This window comes from Tribolium castaneum, chromosome 3 (assembly GCF_031307605.1).
Source record: "Tribolium castaneum strain GA2 chromosome 3, icTriCast1.1, whole genome shotgun sequence".
Lineage (NCBI taxonomy): Eukaryota > Metazoa > Arthropoda > Insecta > Coleoptera > Tenebrionidae > Tribolium > Tribolium castaneum.
Window position 1 is genome coordinate 16,451,218 of NC_087396.1, and position 23,983 is coordinate 16,475,200.

The window sequence follows — 23,983 nt, forward strand, 5'->3', positions numbered from 1 at the left end:
CGGGGTTCGGGCTGAAAAAGAGGATTCTTGCAAAGATTGAAAACTACAATTACGTAGGTAAATAAATAATGACCGATTCATTTTATTCATGTATGTATAAGTGCCAGACATGTTTGCAATGTCGGCATTGTCTTATTGTTGCAATCAAATCGGAACAACAAAGAAATAAAACAGAAGATGCAAACTTTGCCCGTATGGACAGCGTACAAGTAAATTTGCATTCGTAAACATTTCACTAAAACTGTCGTAAGAATTTGACGATTTGCAGTTTGCAGGAAATCATCGTCACAAGCATAAAACCGAAACCAAAGGAAAAAGTCTCTCACAGGTGTTTTGAACAAGAATAGTCCGACATAATTCTTGTTGTTTTCGCGCTCCCCTGGCACAGTTTTTACATAATAAATAATTTCCAACGATCGCAATGTGTTAAAAGACCCAAGCTATAGGAGCCCTAAAATCGGTTTAAACGTAACTCATTTATGAAATTTTCAGAATTCGCTAATACCCAGCAAACAGCAAATAATGAAACCCATTCAAATTTACGCCCAGGTCTCAGGACCTTTAAGTATCCATTACGAAGCCGTAAATTGTGTAAAGGTGAAATAAATAGAACCCTGGAAGTTTCCCCGGTATTTAATGATGCGTTCAACGAACTTTTATTTAATCCTAGACGAGGACAAATCTCGTCGTTTCAAAAAAATGACATTTTTCTTCCCACGTCCACCCTTTGTTATTAAATATCGTTCAAACAAAAACTCGGAAAAGTTTCTCCCCTCAATCTCGTTATTGCTACTTTATTTCAAGTAGGTGTGCGCGAGTCGAGACGAAAAAAGTTTCTTTGTGGTATTAAAAATAAGAAACGTAATTGTGTCAAAGCTAAAAGCCTTCGTATCGAAACAAATAACTTTATTATTTTATCGGGACGTTTAGAGCGCTTCTAAAACGCTAAGTTAAAAATAATGGACCAGAGTGTAGATAAGAAAAGTGAATTATTTCGAATCGACGAAAAAATTGGTGGAGACGCCGACGGCCATGAAGGATAATTTGTTTTTGATGACCAGGAGATTTTGCTATTCTTAAAAGTGAAAACCAAATTGTTTTATAATAGAATTTTAAACAACTTTTAGTGAAATAAACAGGCTATTATCAAATCGACAGATTCTCCCGTAATCTAAACAGTTCAGGCATATTTTAAACAATTGAGTTCCTGCTTCAGAGCGGTCGATTTTTTCCTGCAAGTATTGACCGTGCAAATGAAGTTTACATTCGCAGGAAAATGATGCAGTTACTTTGCAGATGACCAAAAGGAGGTCATCGAACGCAGAACGATTGCAATCGATAGGGACGAAAGGAATAAGAGAATTTAATAATGTTCGAAAGAGTAAAAACGACGCGATATTTTATCCACTGTCTCTCACACGTGTGTTGAAATCAGAAAACTGTCCAGATGTGACATTTACATTTCTTACACGGAAACTGAATTTGAACAATAGTTTTTCGCATACTTAACACCTGATGTGGACGAAAACATATTTCGTCTTTTGTCAAACTATAATTTTTAGAGAACACTATAAAAAGATATGTTTGCAAGATGTACATATAGATAGATAATTAGATGAATGCTTAAATAGTATATTATGATACGAGTTTTATAAAACACATTTTGTCGCATTTTGAGAAGAGAGTAATGGCGACAAAATGCCTTATAAACGAGATATCATACAGTATTTTTTCTACTTTGCACTTTTTGTACAAAAAAAAATTAATTTCGAAATTTAGGAAATTTTGTGGCAGGTGACAACATTTGCGCGCAGACAGTGAAATGAAATTAATAATTTGAACCGTCATTAGTTTATTCGTACAAATGTATTCTGAAAGTGTCCAAGACGTTTTACAATGTATCCCTTAACAAATACGAGCTTTTGTGGCAAATACGCGGAATTTGAAAATTGGCCGAAGGATAATGAGGTCTCAAATTATTTACTTGCACAGGCTTTTGAAGTTATGTTTTTAACTCGAGGTGTTCGAAAGGGCTACATATCAGGGCTGATACAAAAGCCTCTAAAGGTCCGTATTTGATTAAATTATGCACTTGAAACAGGTGCCGATTGACACTGACAGTTTTTTCAGATAAATGTCAAAAAACTAAGTTGTCAACATTATCCAACTAAATTACCACATTTTTAGTGTAATTATTATAGCACTCCATTGGATATTACGATATACAAATCGCGAATCGTAATGACCTTAATACGAAACCGAAGTAAAAAAAAATATTAAAGATTTACATTTTAGTTGTACCTCCACATTTGGAAATGGAGACAATAATCGTATTAAATTTATAAATTTAAATTGTATAAATTTAAAATATGTATTTTCTCTAATTATTATTACTGTTATGTACATTATTTTGGAGGAAGACAAAAATGCGTCTTCGCTAATGCACGTATAGAAGCCAACTTTTTGTTTCTGTAGTTCGGCGTCATCTTTCTATTCTGTTGAAATAGCGAAATACATATTTGCTGTTTACTTTCATTTCAAGCTCGGTAAACAGCAAAAAACGAAACCTAGAGCATGCTTTTGTTCATCGAAGACGTTGCAAAAACTGAAATTCTCTAATGTAGTGACAGCTGAAATCTGTTTCTCGTCTTGACAAAACCGGAACAAAGCTGAAAAATAATTAAATCAACCGAGCTGAAGTCGAGTGCGCTCATCCGGCAAGCAGGAATTGTATCTTTGCACGTCGCTAATAACAGAGGACGTTCCCCGAGATGTTCATTATTTCCCGGTCATAAGGTCGGTGATTCATGTAAATCGTGGCCTCAGGTTAAGTATCGGATATATAGCCGAGGTCTCGGAAGTTTGATCAAACTTCCACAGATTAATTTCGGCGAGAATTGCGTGAATTTTTCACAAGCTAGATAGTTTCGAGATTATTAAATTCTTCAGCACTGACATGGTCGCTTTTGTAATTCCTAAGCTTGGACCGAAATGTAGTTTTATTTTCCACGCTCTTCAAGCGAGTAAATAAAGTTGCAAAAATAAACTTTCGCAAGTCTAAAAATACCACACTCGATATTAATTAAGGCGAATCATTTTGTGCTATTTTTGGTGGAGTTTTATTTACCAGAATTAAGAGGTATTGTGAAGTAGTGCACGGTAAATTAGTTTGAAAAACCACTCGGCATGCAAACAACTCCTCGAGCTAAACAAGACTACTTAAAACACCTGGAAAAATTGTGTACATCTAATTGGAAAGTCGCAGAATTAATCCTTTGATGTTGAGTAAGAAAATTAGATTGTCGCCTGTTTGGCTACACTATCGATTTTCTGTTGAAAATTTCTAACTAGCTAAAGTAGTAAACTTTGTCCAAAGCTTAATCCAATCTAATTACCCCCTTATATTCTGTAAAAATTATTTATAGCGTCCATTAAAACTTTCACTTCACTTAATTAAATCAGCGTTTCGTTGTAACTAGTTTGCTCTTATTTCATGCGATAGAGACCCAATTAACTTGAGTTAAAAATTACGCTAATGGTTTGATTTATTACTGGTACTTTCGAGTGAAACTTTTGGTGGTGAAAAATCGGATACTTAATATCTGCGTTCATTGTAATTAGGGTTCGAGTGTACGTTGCGGCCCAAAATTAATTAAAATTACTGGTAAAGTCGCTAGTTAGTCAAATTTATTGGAAATGCAGCGTTAGATAATTGAGCAAAACGAGCAAATTTTTTCCTCTTGTTTATTAATTTTGCCTTAACCCGGTGTGACCCAAATCAAACAAAATATTCAAAATGTCGCCGCGTTTTCAATCCTAATTAACCATCTGAAATTCAAAAACTTCCGCGGTTTGTTAATGTACCCAATCGAGCAGATACTTGGAATAAGAAAACATGGAATTTCGAGTTGAAGTGCCCTTGAGTCCCGAAGAACAAATTTATAAATTTTAATGAAGTCGTCATTTGAATATTTGTTACGAATTTCGGATAAAGAATTAAATCAATAAATATTACTGAAAATTCCGCCGTTCCCCTATTGATTTGAATTAAACAATCAAAAGCTGGAGGCAGAAGAGAGCATCAAATTTCCTGCAGACCATCATGTTTCTCCGTTACATTTTTAATCCCTCACAAAGCCATCCCGAATTGCAACACAGAGCCACTTTCCCTCAGGAGCGATTTTTCTCCTCACCGCTGCATTATTTACAAGTCAAGAGTGTTCGTTCGGTTTATTTATCCGATTACAACGTGATTGACGTGTCCGAGAAAATTGACAAGCGTCTGATGGTAAATAACCCCACCGGTGTCTTACTTTCCACAAACAAAATTAAAATTAATTTAGTCGAAGCAAAGCTACCCTTTGTAAATGTTTACACCGGATTCTAGATCTATTTGCTCGCCTAAACCCATTAAAACATTGCGCGGAAATGGCGCCAGAAAAAAATGTTACATTTCATTTCCATACAAGGACTATATTTAATTAGGATCGCTTTCCATCAATAGCTGACACATGAGGGTGGTCGAGTTAATTTATTTTGCTTTTGTTCGTGTCGGCACTGTTTTAGCTCCATTCGCAAAGGATTAAAAATGGTGTTAACTGGGATTTTCGACAATCTGTTTACGTTTAATTGGGAAAGACGGACAAAAGCGTCATTGAAAAAGAACCAATAACTGTCATTGACAGGAAATGCGTATTTTCAAGACAATTTAACATTGGGATATTGGTTCGGACATACAAGATATTTCGAGGAAATGTGGCAAAATAATCGAGCAATTCTTTCCAAGTGCCTCTGTTTAAACATTTTCGAGCTTTCGATCTAAAACCGAAAAGGCAAACAAGCCGGCAAATCCCCCTAATTGGGTTTCATAGCAATATACGTTTTAATCCGGCACGAAAGGCTTAATTCAACTCAATTTCTCGTTCTAATAGCCATAACTTTTCAAGCCGTGCGTGAATAATTTAAAATAATTGCGTTTTTTGCTGAAGTTTTTCAAAAGAGCCGCGCCCCCCACTACAACTCGCCCCACCCACCCCACAGCCACTATAAAAACAGCGATCGGACATGCAGCCACTAGTTCAAGTCTAGGCCTCACGCAGGAAGCATTTTTTAGGATCCTCAGGGTGGCATTTCTTGGAGCGATGCCAACTGAGAGTGAGGTTACTCAAGGCTGGTTTTTGTCGTAACCACAACCGCATAAATGAATATTCCAGCGGTTGAAACTGAAATCCCCGCGTCGTATAAAACATACGTTCTAATGCGACGTAAAAATAAAATTAATTTCGGATTAAGAAAATCTCTAATGGGTTTGGATTGGAAATAGACCAGATCCGTATTGGAATAAACCCAAATTGATTTGTCCTTCGTTATTTGTCGGATGATCAAATCCTATTAAAATGGATATAATCCAGTTTCTGGTCGACTGGAATCGTGTAGAAAAATATTTATAGCTTCTCGAAATGATTGATTTGTTTTTATCTTATAGTGGGATTAGCCCCGAATATTTTTTGCAGGTTGTGTTATCCCAGCGTCTCTTAACACTTTTGTTTTCCCGGATCCCATCTCATTTAAATTGCATCATCCTATTCCTTCCAAACAATGACGTTTTGTCGTCGTTTCTCTCTTATCTTTTATAATTTCCTCGCGACGTGTGAACGAACGTTCATTGTTGTACAACAGAATTATAATCCACAATGATGACAAATGACCTTTAACCCGGAAAACAATTTATTCACAGCAGCGCGATGAAAAAATTAAATCGATACAAACGATAAGGAACTGAATTTTATTCAAAATCATCTCGACCTCATCTGAATGACACCGAGGTTTTATCGCTACAGAACTTGATGGATAATCGATAATATTTTCTTCGGGGTTAATTTACATTTTTTACGAAAGAAGTGAACGAAACAGAAGAAAAACAAGGTTGGGAGTGACAGCACTAGACGAATTGTCAAACGCTGAGTTATGGATGGATTACTTCGGAGCAATAAAAGAAAGTCTGTGGTGAGTCTAGCTATCCCCACCCTGGAGCAATTCCCCCTCTCTTCGCCATCGATAGCCGGAATATAAATCGCTGCGTCGTGCTCAAATAATCAGTTACGGAGACGTCGAGTCATAAAAAATACTACAATACAAGGCATGACGTAACGCTGTGATTTCATCGTATATTGCCTTAAAAGTAAACCTCGTGGGTTGGCTTTAATGGAACTGGTCCAAATATGACAGAATAATAATAATCTTGTTCCTGATCAGGTTTAGATAAAATTTTATTGCATTCTCCTTTCGTGTTTTCTATAGATATAAACAAGGAAATTTTTCGCTTTCCTGGAATGCAAACTTTTTCAATTTATTGTTCGACAAAAACACATGTGCCTCAAAAATCGTCGAATTTTAATTATGCAAATATTCGCGGGAAACAATCGCTGTAATTTGAATATTATTCCAGGTCGGCGGCCGAATTGTGCGCTTTTCACCGGAATTTTCCGGAGGAATGCTAAGAAAACAACCCGAGGAAATCTCTTGTCATCGGTCAACAAATAACTTTTCAATGCAAATAGAACCGAGTGCTCATTGAGAGATTTAATAAAAATTTTATTCTGGTCGAGTAGGTTTTTGATCCATCTCAATTTTCTTAATCCGCGGAAAAAGAAAAATGTTTGCGGTCATGTGTCTTGTTAGTTTCGCTCGATACGTACATTGTGTAAGCAAGAGTTCGTGCCGGGAATTCCACTTAAAAATTTCCTCCGCAATTTGTCTTAATTTCGAGTCGAAAAAAATCGGTATCAATTAAAACTTATCAGTAATAAAGCGTCAATTTGGTCCGGGCTTTGGCATATCTACCGATCGGCGATAAAACATTTTCCCTATTATGCTGGTAGTGATGATGTATAGAGAAAATTTCACGCGCGAAAAACTTTTTAACTTATCTAATAAAAATATCGATTGAAAACATTTGTGGTTATTTATCGTTTTAAACGAATGGATGAGTGCACTTGTAACGAGATGCATTCACACGAATTTTTGATAATGAGGCTAAATTCGTGCCGCAAAGTTGGCAATTGTGCTTTAATCAAAAATCGAATTAACAGAGCGCTTAATTGAAGTGTTTAGCGCGCTATCGGTTTGACAGTTGCGAATTAATTTAATATCGCCGCGAATTAATTTAATTTTTAATTAGTTTGATCAACCGTGAAATATAGCAATCAGCTGGAGTATTAAGATGCCAAACGACAGCTTGGCATTTTAAAAAGTTTGTGGCTTTTGTGCTCTCTTAGTTGAATTCTCCAATGACGTAAATACAGAAACGCTTTCATCACTGAACACTAAAATTATTAACAAATACAGGGAGTTCAACGTAATTTTAAGAGGCCTGCGCCTAATACGAACTCACATTTTTTAAAATTGGATGGTCTTTAGCTTCTTCACCCCTTTAAAAAATTGCCACTTGATAGAACATATGAATTTTTTTTCTGAAAAATAAAAATTTATGACTATTGATGAATCAGTGATTAGTTTGTCAACTACTGTTCCCAAAGATTAGAGAATTAAATTTTCTTTTTTCTTGGATGCGCCAAGTGGTCTGGACCAGAAATAAAAAGCCATTTTGGAGTGTTTAAAAATACGGTATGTAGCAGGTTTTTAGAGTGCTATTGACATAATTTTGCATGATTTTGCCTAATTTTTCACGGTTTTTTTTCATATGCCCAGTTTTTGGTGGTCTACGAGATATTTGAGTACTTTAAAGGTGCATAAAAATTAATGCTGTCTGAAGGGTTTTAGGTCTTTTTCCATTGTTTGTTTAAAAAAAAAGAAATTTTTAGGATTCTACCCTGTTTTTTGACGACGCCAAATGCCCTGGTCCAGAAATAAAGCCATTTTGCTTTAAATCAAGGCATTTTGTAAGTTATTTACATCTTTTTCAGATGTTGGTCGAGAAGTAACATTTTACATCCTACTGGTGATATACAAAGATAGTTTTTTTTCATTTTGCTGAATTATGGAACTAATTTTTCTTCAAACAAATTCGAAATTACCATATGATAAACAGAAATCAAACAGCAATTATACAAAATGTTATCAATACTGTTAATTCAAACAGTAAAACCAGACATCATCGCATGTTTCTTTAAGTTAATAATATCGCGTATTCTGTAATGAAACCGCTAAAATTTAAAAGCAGTTAATCGTTGTTGCTATAAGAATACCCAATAAAATTCCTAGGGCGGGTTTATAAGAAAGCTTTGTTAAAATTTAATCCGCTGTTAAAAGTTAACAACGCGAATAGACCAATCACATTTGTTCAATTTGGTCACGTGATCAGTTAATCACGCACTTAACTGCGAATTAAATTAATGACGCATCTATAAACCGGTAACTAGATTTGTGATTTTAACCGGTATTAAATTCTAGCAGCCCGTTAAAAAACGAACACGCACTAATAACTAGAAATAATTGCTCAAATTAATACAATAATTGTATGAAAATATTGATTGTGGTTGGAGAATTTTCAATTAAGTGGATTGCTCTATCAATTTGCCTGTAAAAGTAGCGATTATCCGAGCCTAGTAACCGTAGAATATGTGCAAAATATTTTTTATTTAATTAATTAATTTAATTTAAACATTTGTCCCTATTATTCTAGATTATGTTATGTGCCATTATTTTGAAATTAATAGCCAATAATGAAGTCATCAGGGAGTAGAGAAAATAATCACCGTCATGTGAGCATTAAGCAATTAATCCCCGTATATGGATGCAAAATTACGAATTTTAAACACAAAAGAGCTCGTTAAAAAAACGTTTGAATAATTCGGATAATTCGAGATAATTTTCGTAAAGAAATCGACGAGCAATAAAGTGCGCTTCGGAAAATTATGAAATGAATCCTTTTATTGCATTAGCGGAATTTAAGCTCGTTTCAGATGCACACAATTGCTGCAATTTTCGGGAGAATTATTAGGAAGATTAAAACAAGCATAAAGTGTGCGAGAATGCCTTCAACCGACCCTCCTCTTATCCGGCAAAAGGGATTAAAAGTGTCGGACTAATTCGCAAAACAATCACCACACGGCTCCGATTTTTTCTCTCTGATAATTGATTTTCGCACCGAATTGGATTTAGTCGGTCCTAAATAAAACGCGAGGAGTTAATCTCGGCCCCTCCTGCGGTGTGAGGGTTCTGCGGCACCTGCACATGCACCCAGCACGCACCTATCCACGCACTCACAAAGGGCACAAATTGGGTTCTGCTCGCAAACAACGACACCTGCACCAGGCCGGCTACTGAAACTGCTGAAACTCCGCGGCTCCGCGGCCATGACCAGCTGGATGCGGCCGCGTGTACGCGCAATCTCCCGCTGAAACGCGCTGCTGCTACCAGAAGGAGCTCTGTTTCATTTCGATTCGCCATTCCGCGTGTGGAGATGGCCCGATGTGATGAAGCAGGCAGGTGGGGCACCGTGCCTGCAGAGAGCCTACGCCGATGAAGCTTGCAGAGGCAAAAAGTTGCAAGTTCTTGTTTTAACATATTTGTTTGCACCTCGGCTTTTTATTTTCAATAAGAATTTTGAACAAACACATTTTTATAGGTAGTTTTTTAAAACACAAGGCCTCTCCTCTATTGCTTGGTAAAGTGCTCCAAAATGAAAAAAAAAGAAATTTTAATCACGCCCAAACAATGGTTATGTAGCTTTCAGTATTAAAAAATACTATTAGGTAAGTTTCAGAAATTTGTCGAAGAAATAACTTGATTACAGTGAGATCTCACTTAAATGACACCTTTTTTTGTTGGCCTCGTTTTGAACTAATGTATTTCAAATGGTATTGTTTCTCTTTTAAGCGGACTCTCCAATAGCGGACGCGGAGAGTCTCTCCTGTAAGCGGACATCATGTCATAGGCGCGTGTATAATTATGAATTAAATAGTTATCTTTATTATGAAAATCCGCCAGAAAATTCGGGGAATCAAGAGCCGGTACATGTTTTATTTCAGTGTTAACTAATTCAGATTCAGAAGAGGTTAAAGATATCTGCATTATTTATTGCACTAGTTTTATTTGCACTAAGTTATCATAAAATTAAAAAAGTGAATGTTCAAATTTAAAAAAACTATACATTTTGGGTTGGTTTATCCAAAACAATAAACCAAGTATGCGAAATTTTAGCAAAGAAAGCAAAGAAACTTGTAATACGAAAATTAAAATTAACTTATGATTGGTTTATAAGAGGACTTAATAAAAATATTCTGCTTTCTGGATCAATTATCCGGATGAAAACTAAAGAGTTGGCGACGATAATGGAAAATCAAATTTTTAAGGCACCTGAAGAGTGGCTAAAAAAATTGAATTTGTCACAATACAAGTTTTAACTGTGAGTATTGATAACACGATGTAGTAAATTTTGAAAAAAAATTATAATTTTTGCAAGAAATATTAAAATAGTATTGCTGCTATACCAATAATAATGTTTGCTACCTCTTTAATAAATTATTTTCAGTTTGTTTCTATGTGTAAATTATTATTTCTCTTTAGAGGACACTTCTATTAACTGGACAAAAATCATGTCACCGACGCGTCGGTGTCCGCTTTAGGAGATTACACTGTATACACAAAACATGCTTTTACACCGAAAAACCAAAATTTGTAAAAGAGTGATTTTTATGTTTACACAAATTCTGAAACTAATGAAAAATAAATAAGGTGGGGAATAAAGGCTCAAATATTAAATGTCGAAGAAATTATTAAATCAATGGTAGAAAAAGATAAAAAAAGTAAAACCAAAAGGAGAAAAACCACATTGCAAAAAGTAGAAAAATATGTATAATAATTAATAATAAACGGTAGGTGAAAATAATATTTATTGCTAGGTACAAATAGTAAATGGTAGGTAAAATCGTAGGTAAAAATTATAAACGCTATGATTGTAAAAATAGTATAGGTAAGGGCACTACTAAAGATTATTTATATTTAAGAAAAGAATCAATCAATGCAAATCCCTTTGTGTACACTTTTTACATCTACCTACTAAATACGCCAGTGGGTTTGTCTATTACATTTCTTAAAAATAACTTAGTTCATTTTAAAAAGATGGATTTCAATCGGACAAAAAGATCTTTTTAGACAATGTCTAGCATATTACATTTTTAGCTTAGCTACTGGAGTTAAACATCAAGGTAAGATAGATATATTCACAGTGTTTCATGCAATTTTACGAGGCCTGTGCTTATAAAATGCAATCAACAATACATATTCAGATACGAAGTCGATAACAAATTTTAAAAAATTCTATCGTCTTCTCTAGTTTGCTCACCCCCTTAAAAAATGCAAGTTTTTTCTTTTTAGTATGTAAATGATTAAATTGTTTATATTAGAATCATATTCGTTCCGACTCTTGATAAAACACATAAAAATTTTATCAGAAAAACAGCAATTTATGACTATGGATGAAACAGTAATTAGTTTAACAACTACTGTCATAGGTTTCCAAAAATTAAATAATGAAATGTGTATTTTTTGTATCGAGTGTTTTCTGACATTTGAATATCTGGATGCGTATACACTAGGCGTGTGAAACACCCTGTAAGAGGTATTATTATTTTGTCCAAGAAAATTTTATGTAAAAATATATTACTACTTAGCATTTATACAGGGTCTCATCTAAGACTTTGGAGCTTAATATCTCAGTCATTTGTCAACGAATTGTTATGAAATTTAGAATACACATATTTTAGAAGGTAGTCTTTCAAATTATAAGAGGGGTTCCAAGTTGAAACAAATTCCCAAAAAAAGAAAGTTATAGTAATTTACGAAATAAGTAACGTTATCAAGATTCTTTCATTACGAGGGAATGCTTGTCTTTAAAATTTTCAAGTAATGTGAAATCAAATGACGATACGTGTCTGCATGTCTGATATGGTCATATCATATTACAGAATTTATTTTATCCTAAACCACAGAATAATAATATAAGCTGTGTAATAACTAATAAGTTATTATTTTGTGCCTAAATTCCAAAAAAAAAAAATGCATAAACTAATGCTTGCCACAAACATCATGACCGTTTTTTAACAGTAGTGTTATTAATGTATCATATTAATGTGTTATAAATGCAGCTCATTACAAAAGAATTACTGGTACGGAAAAAATATTGATTTTTATTGTACCCTTAATCTGTAACCAACCGATAAAGAAATTTTTGGAGATTGTTTAGTATTTATACCAATCTCTTTCCTCCAAGAAAGGGCTCACCCTTATTAGCTTAGTCAAATCCGAAGAATAATTATTAATTAGCATATTATGAAGGTGAAAAGTGACTTGGAAGTGCCTCAATGTGTTCAACTCGTGGAAAATACTTTCGTTTTGTTTCAAATCTGACGCTCTCTTTTGTGTTAATACATTTAATTACTGATTCAAAATGTTGAAAATCTTAAAGTCAGTAATGAGAAAAGCTTTTATTGACCCCGTACGTGTATGTAAAGTCGAGGTAAAAATGGATAAAGAATCAGAGCCACTAACTAAGAAAGTTTTGTAAGGTTTGGTAAAGTCTAAAGTCAAACTAAATAAAAAGGATAAGGTATCGATCTCTTTCGTACGAGAACGAAATAATTTTTCAATTTCATACTCGTATTTTGACCTCTTTCCTGTATCATCACTGGAAAAGCGGGAGCTGTCTCAAATCACAGATTTTTTAAAAGTTTTGTGTTTCCAGGATTTTAAGAAACTCCGTATTTTTCAATTTGTAACTGAGAACTTGGTCCTCTCGAGGTCGTCGTCAAACCTCTGGTCCTTTTTCAATTATCCCCTTAATTAAATTTTAAATAATAAATAAAAGTGGAACGCCGGCGCCGTTTAATACCAATAAACGGCTAATAAAAACTCGCATTTATAGCTAATTTACCGTCAATTACTGTTTGTCCTGGCAGGCACCATTAATTTTCGACAACCTTTCGACAATCTAAACTACCGATCTAATTACCATTCAACGAGGCAAGAATCGGTTACGCCTCGAGAAAATAAACTCAGATCGATTTATTTAAATTGCGAAAATAAAGTCCCATCATTTTTTACGACCACCTGAACCTTAAAACAACGCCTGACCCGCTTTATTATTATTCGATCAATCAGCAACATTTCCATTTTTCACATTTGGCGAGGTGATTTATCGTCGAATTTACGTGACATGGCGATAGTTGCGTTATTTGTTGATCGGGCATAATTAACGGCTAAAAATTTTAAACGGCGCGCGGTGCACTAATTGGATTAATTTTTAATAGGGTTAAATGATTAATTTGCCACGAGGACGTTTACATGCGTTTCATTAAAACCATTTCTCGTCGAAAACTGTCGGAAATTAACAAGGGAAGGAATCGCCAAAACGTGGGCTCCCAGTTTTTGGCTTTTTTCCATTTTCATCTTTAATGGTTATTTCGTTATTTGATTCCCATTCGGAGGCAAAATCCGAATGGAAGCAAAGCAGATTATAGCGTTTCCATATCAAAGAGAAAATCTCTGGGTCCACGTGTTGGCGCCGTTACGTAGGCGTCGTTATATTGATCACGGCGCAACGGCGGCACTTCAAATTCAGACTGAATTCTTGATAAACAGAAACAAAATCGCCCACGCGCCTCATTAGGGTCCAGGTGATGAGGACCGTTTGCGATTTGTTATCGCGCATTTAATTAGCGATGTTATAAATAGGGAAAGGCGCTCGGCTCACGTGTCTCGGCGATCGATCCCGATGTGTATTTTTTTGACGTCTTTTGTTGGTTTTTCCCGTCTTTGAAAACGAGAGTGGCTGTCTCGTTATGTGGATGAGTTAGGGCGAGTTTAAGAGCTTCTTCCTACATAATTGTAAATAAGGAAGCGCATATAATGTTGCGAGGGCGAATGGGGAAATAGAGATGTCGCCCGTCGAGGGAAAGAATAAAACGAATGAAAACGTGCCCCGAAACTTTTTAAATTATTTGGATAAATATGCAAGTGGTTTGCTTTACCCCAACACCGTCCGCCGTGTTGTACGTCCCCAAGAAAAATATTTTGACTAAAAATAGCGTTCACGCGAAAATTATTACGTTGTTTACACAACACGTAACAATGACATATTTTAATAATGTCAGCACCCCACAATCGATAGTTCATAAGTGCATATTCGCTTTGTTTACGTCACTTACATGTCCGCTAAACCACATAAATTACCGACAATGTTGCCAACATTTATCAAATTTATCCATGCAACGATGACAGAGATTCAAATCGCGTATCAATACCATCTGACATAAATGCCGTCTTTGCAATCCTGCAACTGCTGACAATTCAACCAAAAATAGATTTTCCTGCACGTGAACCTATTACATTGTCTTGCAGCTCGCATTGTGTATCGTCTTCCGAGTTCAGCAAACTTTTCCACCGGATTTAAACCAAACTTTTTCAATTTGAGTGCTTTTTAAGTGATTTCCTTGTAATTCATAATAATGAGCAATTAGGGCGGACTTTGCAAACTTCTGATATTCAACAAATGACAAATGTACGCGCGCCATTGGTCCGTCGGGCCACGTGACTCGACTTGCACGAATTGATTTCCTTTGTGGCTACACTTCGAAATTAATTAAAATCATTAAGAAATAATGAGTTTGGTTATTGCTACTAAAAATTTAATAAAAGGAAAAGTAATTTTTTGAAAATTCATTGGGGCCTTGACGTTTTTATCGCGCATTAAAAAATAGGAAAAACTGTCGAAAGAATGTCTATTCTTATCTTAAGAAGTCGAAATGAGTAAAATTATTTATGGAGCTATTTCTTCCTCATTTAGAAAATTTTCGTTATCGTGGCGCTGCTTTTCCAAGACTCGGGACTATAAATTTCTTGCACGAAGAACGTTACGGAACTTCCGCTACACTTTATTTATTTTGACATGGTAATGTAGCGTTATTTATGCACGAGACTAAATACACGTGGATTTTCCCCCAATGTGACAAAAGTTAATTCCGACAGCAATATTTCCGATTGCGAATAGTTTTATTGTATAATACGGGAAATAATTTCCCTCGAGGTGACGACGAAAAAATTCGTGTCTCGAAAGTTTTAATTGTGTGTGGAAATATCGGCGTGAATTTTTAAAGACGTCCTCAAAGTTTCGAAGGAAGCAGTGGTAGCGGCGATAAATCTCCGACAAGAATTATCGTCCGAGTAGATGAGAGTGGAAATAATGCCAGAGTTTAAATTTGCTTTAGCGGCCTTTATGTCAAAAATGAGCCAAGGACGGGGAAGCGAGTCGTGACGGGGAAACGGCGTGATTTAGGGAGAGTTGTTTTGGGGAAAAATTGCGAAAAGGAAATTGATCCAGAGTGTGAAGGTTCAAGTCAGATGTTACAATTTTTTTAAATGGAATTTTGAGTTAAAAAAATATTCTGTCAAAGAAGCGGATAATTAATATTATGTAATAAATACGTATTTTTTTAATCAGTTATACCAAATGTTATGTTTTTGATACTTTTCTGAAACACATCGTGTGGCTCGATCAATGATTTGTCTATTTCGAGAATACAAAATCCAATTTAGCAACACCACATCACAACCGATGTTCTCAACACTATTAATAATGATTCAATTAGTTGATCGCATTCGAACTCAATCTGGTATACAAACAAACTTATTTATTGGATCTGGACCAGTCGATAATTTCTATTAAGGTTTAATTATTAGGTAGGTGTCATTAAAATTGTATTGTGGCCAATAAAAAGTGCAATATCGATTTTTAAAATTGAAAAAAAACTACTTACTAGTTGTATATCCGAAATCGTCCTCTTCCTCAGGATCAGCCTCCGATTCTTCTTTGCTTCTTCTGTAATTTCCAGCACTTGCCCTATCGATCTGTAATAAATATCATATTTTTTCTGGATATAGAATTAGATTGTATTGTTTTACCTGCTGTCCTTTCGACGAAAACGTTCTTCCTTCCATATACCTAATATCGATTTCTTCATCTTCCTCACTGTCTTCAAGCGATTCGTCTCTAATAACAACATCGGCTTCGTTCAATGGAACTGAAATTTTTTCACTTTCTTTGTCATTTCCATCATCTACTTTTTCTTCCAATTTTTCATTTTCCGACTCATTTACTTCTTTATGATCGTCATCATGAGATATGGTAATCTAATTAGAAAATTACAGGAGGTCGTAATTAAAATAATTAAAACTTACCTCGGGTGGATTAAATGCAACCGGTGCTTTTTCACTGACGGGCGATGGGAAGGGCGAAGGGCAAATATTTTCGTTGCTTTTGTACGACTCATCTTCATTTTCACAATTCTGCATTTAATTCAATCATCAAATCGTTCATTTTCGCTCGAAATACAGCACTTACCCAAGGAATCAATGATTGAATAACAAAAGTAACCGGATTTTCCGCATTTCTAATCGCCTCAACAGCCTTTTCGTGACTTTCGTGTCTCAAATCGACTCCGCTTACTTCCAGTATTCTATCACCGGTCTAAAATTGTACCATTACACTCTGATTAAAATGGACTCGGTGGCAATTTACCTTGAACAGCCCCAGTTTACCGGCGGGACTGTCAGGAACAACTTGCTTCACAAAAATACCCAAAACCTTATCGCTCGCATCGTTCGACTGAATGTCGACCTGGAAATACCCATTGGAGCGCGTTTTTAATGGTTTTTGACTCACTTTTCCCCCAACGATGCTAATTCCCAGGCTCGCGTTGGGCTCCCGGTACACCTTGATGGTGTGGGTCGAGCCCCAGTGCTTCTGCAACATGTCTTCGACTTGGCTTCCTCGCAGGGCACTGGTTTCACTATCAATGGGTTTTATGACCGTCATTGGTAATGGCGCGTCACTGAAATTATTACTTAAATTCACAATTGCACCTAACAAGGAGACAAAAAGCAAAAGATGCCGATTTCTTTAATCTAATTAAGTTTGTAGGTTAACGAGATTAGGTTGTGGGGTTTCAATTCTGCTCCAAATATAAAAATATTTAGCTGTACGAAGATAAAAAATTACACGCCGTTTTCTGCATATTATGACACCGATTAGATTCTACAATTTGCAAAGTGCAAAGGTTTCTACTTGAAAAATAGATATAACTAGAAGTTAGACCTTAATTTTTACCTGTCTGGTTGGTGTCCCGGCGGCACGTCGGACTTCCTGCGTCCCCGATCGGGTCCTGGATCATAAGTGAGGGTCACAAAAGAACTGTCCATGATATTAGGAGCTGACCTGCTTTTGAAAGGGAGTAAAATCTCGTTAAAAATTAAATCGTCGCTCATTTCAGTTTTTTTGTCGTCTTCGGTGTAGATCTTGTAGGATTCGAGGCAGTCTTTGTAGTCGTTGTAGTACTCCTTGAGCCGGTAGGTGAGTTTTCTGGGCCGGAGATCTCCGTAGCTTTTGGAGACTTCGTCCGGGGAGTACTGGACGAGGAAGAACTCGTCCTCCCCGAGCCATTCGTAGGACTTGGGCTCTCCGTCCGACTTGGTGTCGAGGTATATGTGGTTGGAGTATTGCTCCGTGAGGCAGGGCTCGGAGGCGGCGGTGACGACGGTGACGGCCTCCGAGTCGGTGCAAGGGGCTGATATGTTCATCTTGGAGTTGGTGGGCGTGGGCTCCTCCTCCGGGTCCTGGTTGTTGTTCCTGGGGGCTTCGTCGGAGAAGGACTCGTCGATGCAGGTCTCGTAGCCGTCCTGGTTGGAGCCTTTGTCGCTCTGTGTGAGGCTGTCGGTCTTGTTCAGGGCCTTGTTGTTGTCGATGACAGTTTTTAATGGAGTTATTTTATTATCACACTCAATCTTATTGTTTAAATGGTCATTTGTACTTTTGTAACTTATGTCTAAATCACTATCACCTATGCTACCTTTCTGTTTGACTTTTAGTAAATTATTGTTTTCTAAAAAATCCGATTCGGTTAAACTTTTTTGAGCATTTATTAAATTTTGGCCGAGGTCTTCAATTTGGGAAGTGCTAGCCGAACGGTTGAATGATGAGTTGTCTTCGTCTATGCATATGTGAACTACTTCTAAACACTCTTGGTATTCTTCGATGCACTCTTGGAAGTCTTCCAAGCAAGTTTGGTCATCTTCCGTATCCTGGAAAAAAACCAAAAATCACATTCTTACTCGCGTTGAGGAGAAAACTTCCCATTAAGTGCACCTACCTTTTATTAAAATTTACGCCGAATCAATTTCTAATAAATTTTTATAGTTATTGGTTGACATAAACCCAGTTAAAATAACTTATTATAGCTCCAACCTAAGAGCTTTGTTTCATTACTTTGGGTCTTTTTAATCTCGCTTTATGGCACGTTTATTACACATATTTTGAAAAGTGTTGAAAGCAGTTATGGAAGTGATTATAGTTTTTTATACGACAATTTTATTAACAATATTTGGGAGAAAAAGCGTTTGATTTTGTTTACACTGAAAATGAAACGCAGCCAAATAAAGATAATGGATGTAAAAGTTGAACTAATGGGGAGCAATCAAGTCAGTGATCGGTCATTTAATCTCACAAAAAATCTATTTCATGGATGAGTAGATAAAGAGATGATTTATTTTGAAGAGGTGGATGGACTCGCATGGCCTACATAACATTCAAGAACGTCGAAAAAGGAAGAGGTTTCAAAACAAAATAATTAGAAAGTAAAATAGTTTATTTGATTTGGCTCAACGTTCTTCTAAAAGCAAATGGCAAATCTGTAAATTATAGCAAAATGTTTTGTATTTATTATCAAATGGAAACACAAATGATTAAAAAAATAAAAAATAAAAGTAATTTCAATTCCTTTTATTTCTCCTAGAGCGAAATTACTTTGCCCTGTCACAAATCAATTCGCCAATCGCTCCAATATAATAATCATTGATAAATTTTCACAAAAATAGCACAACTAATGTGTTTGTGGGAATCCCATTGATATGTATAACATTGACATCGACTATCTTCTTCAATTCTGCAACCAAAGAATGAATTAAATGCAACTCTTGTCCAACCTTACCCCAACTTACCATAATCAGGTATTCCAGTTCTTCCGACCATTCTCGTAAAATTTTCCGTATGAACTAAAAACAATCGTCCGTTAGGGTCTTTGAGATTCCCTCAAACACATAGACACACAAATTACTTCTTCAAAAATGAGCTCTCCTGAAAATCTTACCTGACTCGCGTGCGAAACGGCATCGGTGGCAGTCAACGGCTTAGCCACGGCGATCCGAACGGGCCCTTTGGGCGCCCCTTTGAGCACTTGCACTGCCTTGTCCAGTGTCGCGTTTTCCACATTGATATTGTTGACAGAGAGGAGTCTATCGCCGGGGATTAACCGGCCGTCGAGTTGGGCCACTCCACCAGGGACGAGAGATCGAATAACTATCACAGTTTCTTGAGGGTTGAGAGGGTCCTAAAAACACGTTTATTTCCCGGTTTCGTACAGAAAACACCGTACCTGGTAATCTAGTATTGAAAAGCCTAAGCCATGGTCGCCTTTGATTAACTCCACGATGGTGGGCTCGCTGCTCCACATGGGCAAGCCGGCGATGAGTTCCAACGAGCGCGATCTGCTGCCGTTGCACTGCTCGCTGTTGAAACTCGAAGCTATTGAGGTCTCGGATTTGGCTTTGACTAGACGATCGTTGTTGGGGATGAGGGTTTGGAGACTACCAGCGAGGATTTTTCTAGCTTGGAAAGCTTCCCGGTGTTGAGAGGTGTCGATTATTCTAATAGGAACCGGATACCGAGCGCAGACTAAACTAACGAAATTTGGCAGCTGCTTTAGTATTGAGACCACTTCTAAGTGGTTGAGACCCATGAGTTGGATGCCGTTAACCTGGAAAAAGCGCAAGATAACAAGTCTTGGGAATAATTGTGTACTTCAAAACACCGGCTAAAAATAATCACAACACGTGTACAAAACTAGCTTTCATCTAGTTTCATTATTGCGGTGAAATAAGTGCAGGGAAAAAACACCCTAGTTTTGATAATATTTTTTTAAATAAAACCTTCCAGAAAATGTAGGTAGGTAAACTGCACAGTTATTGGACATTAAATAAAAAACTCAACTAAAAAAATCATTACTACCTTCAGATAAAGATATAGCTAATTCCGTGATTCCAAACTAAAGATTCAAATGTGTAGAATATGCTAATAATAATTTTTATACAAGATTATAAACTTCACATTTTTTTCTCAATATTTTTATTTATTGAGTGCAAGAATTATAGTTATTGGACGCATCAAATAGAGTTCTACTGGACAGGCATTTGCATAATCAAAAAAGAAGTAAAATCAAAATTATTTCTTGTTCAATCTTAATGCTTAATTTATAATTCATATAAATGATCTCAATCACGATCACTCTAGTCATTTTGTTCTTCATTAATTTTTTCCTCATCGTGTACAGGTTCTCTATTACTTTTTTCTCTTCTTCTTCCTTAGTTTTCTCACTATCTGCTTCTATTTTTTCCTCATCGACATATATTAACTTATCCAGCTAACATTTACTATTGTCATCCTTATAACAGAGATGCCATGTGTACAAGTCTTGGTAATATGCTCCATATGACTTCTAGGAACACAATGGTTGTGAAAGAAGTGTTCACACTTCACACATGTTAACTTTGCTCGTATTTATTATAGATAGGTTGAGCAAATAATCTTAGACTTTGCAGATTTTTCTTGTGTGGTTTTCTCGCGTTTCTTCTTTCGGTTTTCTTTTTCAATTTGAATCTTCTTTTTGTTGGTCTGTTTTTTTTTCCATTATCGTGCGATATATTTTCGATGAGATAGTAAATGGTACCCTTGCCATTTGTAACTCTCCCGTTTTTTCTAAGCTAAGTAATTGTGTATTGGCAGTTGAATAGATTTTTCTTGAGGTGTATTGTTGTTGGTCTCTGTATTATGAGTGGCTTTATTCTTTCATGCTAAATTACTGTAATTTTTGGGTTTCCTTTATTTTCTAAAACAATGTTCAACAGTTGTGATCGCAAAAAGAAAAAGAACGTGCTTTCAGCAATAAAATAAGTATAAGAGTTTGGAAATTGTCCTATAATAACGCAAATAGGCAAAATATTTTCTATAGGTATTGGACATGATGGTCTGCCCACCGTCAAAGTAACGAAATTCAAATAAACATACATAAAATTGCAAGATACTTATTTTCGACCTTCGACCTTGGCATTGTTAAAGACTACGAAAAAAATTATAAAACACCAAATAATACAGTTCCTGTGACGTACGTAGCTCAGATTATCACAAGCGTTTAGATATACACTATATTTTTAATAAACATTTTATATTAATTGGTGTTATTACAGTTTGTATGACATGTAAACCAAACTACGTCCAAATAAATGGTTTGAGCTTTGTATCATACCAATATGAGATCAAGAGACCTTATTTATCTTCATATTACTGTCTAATAACTGTGCACTTTACCTTACTTCCGTTTCTGCATGTGTTCCTACGTTTTAAAAAATAAATTAATTTTTGAGCAGAATTACTCAATATTTTTCGAACAATAGGCTACTTCGTGTTTATTTTCTAGAAGCAGCTTGGGGAAACTAATATTAGCCAATTAGTTCAGGTCTTGGAGAGCCCGCCATCAACAAATAAATTGAAGATTATTTATTAAACAGTACAACTAACTTGCAAAGCCTGACAAACCTTATAAAAGTATGGCAGTATTCTAAATCCTTCTCAAGTGTTATAAAGATGAATAAGGCCTCATTTCGCAGCTTATTTTTATTTTTATTAGCTTGCAAATCAGAAGCTTTCTCCCAAAAGTATAATTTCGGCGATTTATGCGGCAAACACTCCACTTTTATGTGTTTGATTAGTCACCTACACTTTACCTCAAATGTTATTTCAGCAACGTGAGGTCAACCCTGACTCACAGCTTAATTCGAAATAGCTTCACTCATCAAAGGCACTATTTGGTTTAAATTACAAAGTTGCATTAGCACCACAATCAAATCAAGCGGATTATTACACGACAAAGTGTCTAAATATTTACCTCGAGCAATTCGTCACCGGCTTGTAGCACTTTGTTCCTCCCAACGGGGCCATCAGGCAAAATATTTCTGATGTAGTGATGAGGCCGCACTTCTTTGCCATCCTCAACATCGACCGTGCCTTCGAGACTAATCCCTAAGCCACTACTTGGCTCTTTTTGCATCTGAGCGATCTGAAAATATTTATTTAAAACTCCGAAATCGGGGGCAAGTCGCAGTACAAATACCACAATTTGGACGTCATCCCGCACTTTTTCCTTCCATTTGTCGTAAATCGACTCGTGGCTATCGATGCTAAACTCCAACGATCTTCGGCCGTCGATGACGATCTCCTCGTCGTCCCTGTCCGGCCCTTCCGAAAGGACGGCGGAATCAAAATCAAAACTTGTGCGTGATTCCCCCTCGGGTTCTATTCCCAGATAACTCATTTGCTGGGAACGAGTCGGTTAGGACTTTGCGGTGAAATGGGAAACTGTGTACTTACCACTAAACTTAAAGGTACTTTAGGCAATGACGATATCGTGGGTGAAACGGGCGATGGCGGTCGAAGTTCGTTTGCCTTAATAGCTTGTTGCAGCTGTTCATATTTGGGACCTCTTAAATACCTTTCGAATTTTATTGATACGACGGGACCGGTGCTTCGGAGCAATTCGACCGCTTGATGGTTTGTGTGGCCCACCACCGACATCCCATCCACCTAACAAAGGGTCTCAAAATGACAAAACTTTTTTTATAAAACATAAATAGTCTCGATGCACTCGATCAGGTATTTTCATTGGGGTGTCTTTAATAAATTCGGAAACTAAGAATCTTTAATGAACTTTCTTGGGCTTTCAGAGGTCCCATGAGGAACGCAAGCAATCAGCAGTATGTAAAATCGTCTTAGGAATCCAAATATTAACTCTAACATAATTAATTACACACAACATACATATTAATATGCTTTGGGTCTGAATTCAAATATAGGAGTACATACGAAATTATAATAAATTTTAATTTCATTTTAATATTAATTCAGGTAAACCAAAATTCAGCAGATTTTGTCAACTCTCTAGTGTAAATTCCGTAACCTTAATAAGTGAATGTACGTATGCCTATATAAATTTACAGTTACTTATATTGTAAACTGACTACACAATACAAAACCAGCAGTAGTTACGAGTATTTATTTAACGGGTTTGAGTGTAAATCGGACGCTTTATTTCACGAGTGAATTTTTAAACGTCGAGTGATAACAAGAGATGTATCATCCTCGAGGTGAAATAAATGAACCGACTTACACGAAAACGAGTTGAATACAACATTTTATTCTTCGAATTAGACTCAACAAAGCTTAAAATTGCTTTAAATCTGTTAAAAATAATCTGAAATGCTAAATAGTTGTCAGAATTGTCTTACACAGGAGAAAAACCGAAAATTTTGGCAGTGTCGAAGAATAATAGTATATTATATTATAACTGAGAGAAATGCATCATTATATGCGAGTGAGAATTTTGACTTGAATTTTGAATTTTTTTCGTAGTGACCTGTCTTGGTATAGTTATGAAATAAACAGTCTCATTGTTTTCCTCAATTTTTCCCCGATTTACTCACTTGTGAGTAGAACTGACAGCTTTAGCCCTTTTGTGAGAAAAATTTGATTTCTCTCACCAAAAACAACGATATAATGTACCTAAAAACTGCACCTGTAAGATATTATATTATATTACATTATATTATATTATATTATATTATATTATATTATATTATATTATATTATATTATATTATATTATATTATATTATATTATATTATATTATATTATATTATATTATATTATATTATATTATATTATATTATATTATATTATATTATATTATATTATATTATATTATATTATATTATATTATATTATATTATATTATATTATATTTTATTTTATTTTATTTTATTTTATTTTATTTTATTTTATAAGTGATAGAAATGCATTGTCATA

The 23,983-nt window shown here is 35.6% G+C and overlaps 1 protein-coding gene across 6 annotated transcripts in view; it reads right to left on the minus strand.

Annotated features, from left to right (window-relative positions):
• LOC100142047 (inaD-like protein) overlaps nt 1–23,983 on the minus strand; it is a 69,717-nt gene that overhangs the window by 19,339 nt on the left and 26,395 nt on the right. For all 6 annotated transcript variants that reach the window (XR_001575165.2, XM_015981812.2, XM_015981810.2 and 3 more), the window contains 12 exons: nt 22,493–22,705; nt 22,236–22,439; nt 22,011–22,181; nt 19,446–19,826; nt 19,161–19,400; nt 17,126–18,096; nt 16,682–16,850; nt 16,538–16,636; nt 16,361–16,486; nt 16,198–16,305; nt 15,922–16,149; nt 15,777–15,867 (listed from right to left, as the gene is read on the minus strand). Coding sequence is in view for 5 of the 6 variants with exons in the window: in XM_015981812.2 (XP_015837298.2) it covers nt 15,777–15,867; nt 15,922–16,149; nt 16,198–16,305; nt 16,361–16,486; nt 16,538–16,636; nt 16,682–16,850; nt 17,126–18,096; nt 19,161–19,400; nt 19,446–19,826; nt 22,011–22,181; nt 22,236–22,439; nt 22,493–22,705 (3,001 nt within the window). In the remaining variant the exon portion in view is untranslated. The remainder of the gene's footprint in view (nt 1–15,776; nt 15,868–15,921; nt 16,150–16,197; nt 16,306–16,360; nt 16,487–16,537; nt 16,637–16,681; nt 16,851–17,125; nt 18,097–19,160; nt 19,401–19,445; nt 19,827–22,010; nt 22,182–22,235; nt 22,440–22,492; nt 22,706–23,983) is intronic.